At 40.0% G+C, this 8,698-nt stretch overlaps 1 protein-coding gene across 2 annotated transcripts; it reads left to right on the top strand.

Moving 5' to 3' along the window:
- The first annotated feature begins 5,670 nt into the window (after nt 1-5,670).
- Nucleotides 5,671-8,245, top strand: LOC145105337 (Ubiquitin carboxyl-terminal hydrolase family protein). 2 transcript variants are annotated; one of them, XM_079042458.1, is made up of 2 exons: nt 5,671-5,930; nt 6,607-8,245. In XM_079042458.1, exon 2 carries the CDS (start codon nt 6,738-6,740, stop codon nt 8,049-8,051), a length of 1,314 nt encoding a protein of 437 aa, XP_078898584.1. In that variant the 5' UTR covers nt 5,671-5,930; nt 6,607-6,737; the 3' UTR covers nt 8,052-8,245. The 2 variants fall into 2 exon arrangements, with proteins under 2 accessions (XP_078898584.1, XP_078898583.1); XM_079042457.1 differs by having other exon boundaries at nt 5,671-6,067.
- The last annotated feature ends 453 nt before the right edge of the window (nt 8,246-8,698 follow it).

Genomic DNA, 8,698 nt, shown 5'->3' with positions numbered 1-8,698 from the left:
AGCATTAAGTGCTTAATGGCCCGTTTTTGAAAGCTGGACGCGAATGCCCTGCGTAGGTCTTGGGAACGCGTTGTGTTCCCACTAGGGCTCGCGATCTGAACCAAGGAGGAACGCCCAACGTTCCACAAGGGAACGCCCTGTGTTCGTAAGTCAGTGGGCCTTTTTGGGCCATTCTCTTGGACTATGCTATTTGGGCCTATTGGATTATATTTATGGGCTGTTAATGGACTAGGTCACATGTTGGGCTTGATGGAAAGGTCCATTTGAGGAGTTGGGCCTAATTTAGAAAATTTGGCCATTATTGGGCTTAAGACATGTTTTATTGAATTGGGCTTTCATGTTGTGGTTTTGGGCCCTAGATATGGACCAAGTTGGACTAGGGGTAAAATGGTCATTTTACCCTAAGGAGGATTATTGGTTTTTGGGCTTAGTGTTATTTTGGTACTGATAGCTCGAGGAGCCGAAGGAACGGCAGTTCGGGGAATTGCCAGTTAGCAGCCACAGGTTTATCGGTGGGATTTCAGCAGTGCGAGGTGAGTCTCCTCACTGTGTGCATGGGTCTACGACCACAATGCCGGCCCATTATGTTTGTGTATAGTAGGAAGACCCGGGGGTTAGCCCTAGGCATTTTTATGATATATGTTTCGGATTACGATCTGATGTCGGGCGAGGCCTGAGGTATGTTAGTATGCTAGAGGTCTTTGTGATTCTTGCATGTGTCGGTAGTATGTTTCCGGACTAGGGTCCGATGTCGGGGTTAGCCCGAGGAATGTTATATGTTGCATAGTAGATTATACTTGTTGTCCTTGTGATACATGTATGTGTCTGGTAGGGAGGTGAGTGTGGGCAAGGTCCCGTATCTCATCACTAGCCGAGTGTGGACGGGGTTCCATATCTCATCATTTAGTAGAGTATGTGCGAGGTCCGTAATAGGAGGGAAGTGAGTGTAGGCGGGGGCCTGTATCTCACTATCAGCATGAGTGTGGACGGGGTTCCACGACTCATCAGTAGCAGAACAGGGGCGATGCCCAAGTTAGGCGAGGCCTTAGAACAGGAATACAGTAGAGTATGTTTGCTTATTGTGCTAGTATGTTTATGTGATTGTATATGTATAGCGGGCGGGGCCCGGAGACATGCGAGGCCTAAGAGAAACAGATCGGTATACCGAACGGGGCTCGATGCCGGGCGGGGCCTGATGTCGGGCGGGGCCCGATGCCGGGAAAGTCCCGATGCAGCAGGTGGGGGCCCAGTATGTGGTTATGTGTATGGTATGTGGTAGGTTGGAGAACTCACTAAGCTTCGTGCTTACGATTTTCAGTTTTGGTTTCAGGTACTTCCGGTAGCAGAGGGAAGAGCTCGTGATGACTGCATCGCACACATCATGATGTTTAGCCTGGGATGTTTTACTCTAATTTTTGATATGGAACTCTGATGACAATGTTTTGATAACTTATGGTTTTACTAATGAATTAAAATGAAAATTTTGGTCTTGATTTTTGGGACGTTACAATTCACTCTCAAGGGCTAGGGTTTCGATATTAGGGATAAAAGGAATGGAGGCTGGTCATAAGAAGGTCCAAGGGGGAATAAGATGCTTAAATAAGGGATACAACCCTAAAAATTTAGGGTTTGGGAACAGCACGAGTACGCCTGGCGTACTCACGTGTACGCCCAACGTACTCGACCTCGGTCACGACTATTTTGCTAATTGACGTCCGACATATAATCCATGTACGCCCAACGTATGGGCTTAATTTGCAAAATTTTTGAATATTAAGGGTTGAAAATGGAAATACCTGGCAACGGGTGTTACACCTTATGTATTCTTAGGCTACAACACCTCTCACAAAGGTTATATATGCCTTCATCGCCCCACATCTTGACTCTACATCTCTCGCCATGTAATATTCAATGAAGAAGTTTTCCCGTTTGCTACTAACCCATCACAGACACACTCATCTCCCTCCACTGTATCTTACAACTCGCCTACCTCACCTAATCTTTTAGAGTAAATTACACGAATGGTCCCTATGGTTTAAGTTAATCTGCGTGTTTGGTCCCTAACTTATTTTTTTAACTCGGAAGGTCCTACTGTTTGTTTTTGTTACATACTTGGTCCCTGTCTTACCTAAAAAAACTATTTGCCCTTGATTTTTTAAAATATTTTAATAAACACACCCCAACCCCCCTCATCTTACCTTACCTATATTATCATTTTTTCCTATTTAAATAATAGTTTTTTAGGTAAGACAAGGACCAATCGCGTAACAAAAACAAACAGTAGGGACCAAGCGCGTAACAAAAACAAACAATAGGGACTTTCTGAGTTTAAAAAATAAGTTAGGGACCAAACACGCAAATTACTCCAAACCATAGGGACCATTCGTGTAATTTACTCAATCTTTTACAAGTAATCTTCTCTATACCTCCACTTTCTCCTCCATCCCCTCCTCCTATATCTCAACCCACACCATCATTAAATGTTACACCATGTGACTCAACTCCTACAATCTCATCTCCCTCTACTTCGTCTCCTCCATCATGTCCATCTCATCGTCGCCCTATACACAACTCTCAAGCCAAACAACAACCCTCACACATCTTTAGACCTACTGCAAATAACAAACACAATATGATCACTCGTGCTCGCATAAACTCTCTCAAACCTAAAACATTTCTCGCAATCACAGTCTCCCCTCCCACCTCAGAACCAAGAAACATCCCTCAAGGCCTCAATGACCCTTTTTGGTTAAATGCAATGAAAAATGAATTTTGACGCCTTAGTGCGTAATAACATATGGACACTTGTGTCCCATCCACCTAATGCCAACATTGTGGGTTGTAAGATTTTCAGGGTCAAAAGGCATTTGGATGGCACTATTGAACGTTACAAGGATCGACTCGTGGCTAAAAGATTCAGTCAAGAAGAATGCATTGATTTCTTTGAAACCTTTAGTCTCGTAATCAAACCAACCACCATCCGCTTGGTTATTTCAATTACTCTATCTCATGGTTGGACGATTAGACAATTAGATATCAACAATGCATTTCTCAATGGTGTATTAACAAAAAAAGTCTACATGGAACAACCATGGGGTTTTACCAATCCGTCTCACCCTCATGTAGTTTGTAAACTTCATAAAGCTATATACGGACTCAAACAAGCCCCGAGAGCTTGGTTCAACCAACTCAAACATCACCTACTTCAACATGGTTTTCGAGCTTGCCACTCCGACACTTCCTTATTTGTGCACTTGTCCCTTGTTGCTGCCATCTATGTGTTGGTTTACATTGGTGATCTAATCATCATAGGAACCAATCCTCAAATCATTCAAAAACTCATACAAGATCTTAATCACACGTTTGCATTAAAAGATCTTGGCAATCTCACATATTTTCTAGGTGTTTAGATTTCCAAATCAACACAGGGACTTCAACTATAACAACAACAATACATTCGTGATATTCTTCTTCGCACCAAGATGATAGATGCCAAACCAGTCACAACCCCAACAGATTCATCCGTACCTCTCACACAAATTGGTGAACCCCTTCTCCGACCCCTGGTTATACAAACAAACAGTTGGTTCTTTACAATATGCCACTATCACTCGCCCATACATAACATTCACTGTCAATCGTGTATGTCAATTCATGCATGCTCCTACCACTCTTCATTGGCAAGAAGTTAAGTGCATCTTACGCTACCTTAATGGCACAATACAACACTGCCTTCACTTTCAATCGCTCATACATAACATTCACTGTCAATCGTGTATGTCAATTCATGCATGCTCCTACCACTCTTCATTGGCAAGAAGTTAAGCGCATCTTACGCTACCTTAATGGCACAATACAACACTGCCTTCACTGTCAACCACACAAGGCATTCTCTCTCATGGCCTATTTCTGACTCCAGATGGATCTTGACAAAGGCGACAACCGTTCTCAATATGGCTTTGCAGTTTTTCATGGCCTCAACTTAATTAGTTGGACATCTCGCAAGCAAAGGGTTGTTGCTCGCTCCAGTACAGAGGTGGAATATTGCGCTCTAGCCTATACCACATCAGAAATACTATGGATACAACACTTACTATGAGACCTTCATGTCCAACTTCCACAGTCTCCAATTATTTTTGTGACAAAGTAGGTGCCACATTCATGTGTAAAAACCCGATCATCAGCTCCAGATCCAAGCACATTGCCCTTGATTACCACTTTGTTAGAGAACAAGTCGACTGTTGAGCTCTTCGTATTAGTCACATTTCATGATCAACTTGCCGATATATTCACCAAACCACTTAGCAAGGATCGCATTGCCACACTTCGCACCAAGCTCCAAGTTCGATACCCACTTGAGCTTGCAGGGGGTAATAACAGTTACAAAGTGACTATGTCAAAGCTTTACCTAGTCCTTAAGATACTTACTCGCGTGTATCACTCTTCCTGACGATTGTGAGGAGTTAAGTTAGGTTTCAGTTCATGTCTCCTATGTATAAATTCGTTTATATGTTCAATTTATAATACATAATTACAATTCAATTCATATACTCTATTATAATCCAACACAATTGAATATATATGAACATAAAAAGAATTTAAATGAACAAAAACAAATAAACAATATAAACAAATGTTCATGAGCATAATTAAATTGACAATGTCATTGTTCATGTTTATTCATTTAACTAAACGAATAAAAATTTATATTCATATTCCCAATTGATGGTCTTGGTCAGCATATGTCTCCTGTGGAGTACCGAACTATCCTTCGTTACCGCCTCATATTCTCATATTCCCAATTGACGAGATATGCTCAGTTTGTCGCAAGGCATGTTTGGATACCTTTGGGGAACACGCGGTTCATTGTAGAGAGCTCCCTGGTTTCAAGTATAGACATGATGTGGTTCGGGATGTTCTCTTTGATGTTTGTCGGCGTGCTGGTATTTCTGTGAAGAAAGAAGCGTCAGTGAACTTTTTGACGGACCCGCATGATGGAAGGTCCACACTTAGACCGACTGACATTTTGGTCTTTAGATGGATAAGAGGGAAGCATGCGTGCGTGGATCTTACTGGGGTCTCTCCTCTTGTTGGTTTGGGGAGCGGGGGTTTCACAGCTGGGCATGCCGCTGCGTGCAAAGTGGTAAAGCACGAGAATGCATGTATAGAAAATCAACATGTGTTTATACCTTTTGCATTCGATACATTTGGTTTTCTCGCACCAGAGGCGGTGGAGCTCCCAAGGACGGTTCTAAGGGATTCCCGGTGTGGCACCGACAACCCCTAACTTTTCTTGCCGCAGTGAAATTTTTTTCGATTTTTCAGTTTTTTCTACCTATTTTTCATGTATCGGCAACACCTATTCATTCCGGCAACACCTACCATGTATTCCTGCGTCCGTCCCTGGGAGCTCCTCAATAGAGTCCAACGGGTCATGCATTCTAATGTCATATCTCCTAGATCTACAAATGTTGTTTTCAAAAGAATTGGTTTTGCCACCCAGAAAAGGCTAGCGGCGCAGCTTGTTGCCCGTTTGCCTTCAATCGATATGTATTGAACTATATAACTATTTATAACATTTCGAAAAGTTTAAATGAACCTAAACCAACTTCTCAGGTTCCAAAATGTTGGCTGAATATTGGCTTCGTTTATGGCGCTAGGTATTGAGGCATGAGCGCTTGGTTCGCGTATTTTTGTCTCTGAATCGCTCAGTCAACATGACCACACAATCGCTTAACAAAAACTTTGACTCTCCCTTTCCCCTCGTTCCAGCGACGTCAACAACAGCCTCCATCGCCACCCTCTTCTTTCCTTCCCCGCCACCGGCGCCACGCTCCTCCTTCCAGTAGCCACCGACGCCGCCGTCTTCTTTTCCCACAGCAGCGATCAGAAATATAATCAGGGGAAACCTAAGTTATCAATTATCTCAGGCACGTCTTGCAGTCTTGTTGAAGATCTCCACGGCTTTAACTTATAATAATCTGCATTTTCAGGGTTCCAACTTCCAAAACCCTGACACCTTCAAAGACCAGAATTATCTCCACGTTTCTTTTACTCTTTTCATAAAGTAACTACGTCTACATAGCTCAAATCTTTCAGTTCGGTTTACCAAACATAAGGCCTTCTGTTTTTTCATGCAAATTTTCATGCTTGTTTGTGTACTATATATAAGTTTTTGATGTCAAACACTGTTACAGTCATAGTGTTGTGATTTCTATATAATGCTCTGTTTTCTTTTTCGTATTGACACATGTCTGCTGGAGCTCTAAAAAAACATGCACACAATCTGTTTGTGTAAATGCCCAAGTGAACATGCGGGTTGCTTTTCAACTCTTACCTTTTAACTTTATAATGCTATGAAAAACACACCAAATGTATTAGTAAGATTCTTTCACACACATTTGATACTGGAATTGAATTGTATTGATTTACATCAACACTCGATAGTTGTTGATTCAATAACTCAGAGGCCTAAAGGCTTCCATTTCATTACATTTGAAATCTGGTTTGAATTGAAATAACTCAAAAGGCTAAAACCATCTTCTTGTTTTCTTGTATCACATTTCGAGAATCTCTCATTTAACTGTTTGAGTTTGTTTCTTTCAGAATGGACATTGCCAGTGTACTCATTCAAGTTCAATCAAATCAATTGCACAGAAACCTCTTTGTTGCATAAGGTTGATTCAGTCAGGCATTTCTACAAACACTTGATCAACACTCCAATTCTCACAAACTCAATGGCAAATCAACTCATCAAACCTCCAAACAACTTCACCAAATCATTGAAAAATCTTTACTTCATAGCCTCAAATCTACAATCGATGACAACAAGCAAACGAGTTCAAGATCGAAGCCAAAAGAAACGAGTCCACGCCCTTGAAGTTGCAGTTGAAAAGCACAAAATCGCATCCAAAATCTTGTTTTTATTGGAACTACTAAAACATGAACCCGAACAAATCATACCCATAAGATCTCTTGATCAACACAGACGCCCTCTAAACTTGCCAAAACCCCACAAAATATCAGACTTCATTCGAAAATCCCCAAAGTTATTTGAGTTGTATAAGGATCAAAAGGGTATAACATGGGTTGGATTAACAAAAAAAGGTGAAGAATTAATCGAAGAAGAAGAGAGATTAATAGCAGAAAATGAAGAGAAAGCTGTTGAACATGTAACAAGGCTGCTGATGATGTCAGTGGAAAAGACTCTTCCTTTAGATAAAATCGCACATTTTAGGAGGGATTTAGGTTTGCCTTATGATTTTAGGAAACATTGGGTGCATAAATATCCTGAAATTTTTAGGGTTTTTAAAAATGAAGATGAAATCGAGTTCTTGAAGCTTGTTTCTTGGAACCCAAACTGGTGCGTTACTGAAGTAGAGAAAAAAGTTTTAGGTATCACAAAAGCGGACGATTATACCCCTGGTGTACTTTCATTACCATTTCCAATGAAATTCCCTCCTGATTACAAGAAAGTGTATAGATATAAAGGGCAGATTGAGAATTTTCAAAAAAGGGAATATCTTTCTCCTTATGCAGATGCTAAAGAGCTTAAAGCTGGATCTGTAGAGTTTGATAAACGAGCAATTGCAGTAATGCATGAAGTGTTGAGTTTTATGAATGAGAAACGATTAGTTACTGATCATTTGACTCATTTTAGAAGAGAATTTGTGATGCCACAGAAGCTTATGAGAATCTTGTTGAAGCATTTTGGGATTTTTTATGTTTCTGAAAGAGGGAAGAGATTTAGTGTGTTCTTGACAGAAGCTTATGAAGGTTCTGAATTGATTGAGAAATGTCCACTGGTTGTTTGGAAGGAGAAAGTTGTGAGTCTTACTGGTTATAGAGGAAGGAAGAAAAAGATTGAAACTTTTGATGATTTTGATGATTTGGAGGATGATGATTTGTTTGAGAGTGATTCTGATGATGAGAAGACTATTCGGATTGATCAAGAAGATGATATGATGAGTAGTGATGTTGAAGATGGATTGATTTCAGAATGTTCTGAGATGGATATTTCAGAAGTTCAGAAAGCTTATACAGAGAAGTAAACATTTGAAGGTCTAGAAATCTTGTGGGTGTATTTTATTTTATTTATTTTTAAGTAATCTAATTTTTAAAATAGTTTTAGCGTTCTTCTTGTTACATTAGTTTAAGCCCATTCACTTTAAAATTATTAAAGATGACCTGAAATAGAATATGATTGTTTTTTGTGAGAATGGACAATTATGAAGAGAATATGTGAGAGGTCTAATGTTTTTTCCTTTTGGTGAATAAATGTTTACCTTGCTTTATATTTGAATAATGGTCACACAAGTTCCTTGAACTAAGTATATGCCATGTCGGATATTATAATTTTTAGGGATTAAAAAAGAGTATACCATTCTTGGATGAAGGTTGATGACTATGATACCATGAAAAAACTTTGAAAGAAAATGTAATTTCAAGAATTGATGGGTATATGTTTCAGAACAAATCAAAGCAAAACTAAGCGATAAATAAGATCAAGATCAATTCTAACCCTAATCCTATATGAATGCCACGTCTAAATATAAGGAAATATTAGTACATCCTAAAAATAGAATAAGCAATAATATTATAATAACTCCATGATTTAAGATTATTCATAGAGTGCATCAACTTGGGAACTTATTGTTACTAGTGTCATCATGGCCGGTCCATAGATTTTCGATGCCCC

Source organism: Lactuca virosa, chromosome 4, assembly GCF_052849685.1.
Source record: "Lactuca virosa cultivar CGN04683 chromosome 4, Lactuca_virosa_CGN04683_v6, whole genome shotgun sequence".
Classification (NCBI taxonomy): domain Eukaryota; kingdom Viridiplantae; phylum Streptophyta; class Magnoliopsida; order Asterales; family Asteraceae; genus Lactuca; species Lactuca virosa.
Note: the sequence above shows the minus strand (reverse complement) of the source record. Positions and strands in the feature narration are given on the sequence as shown.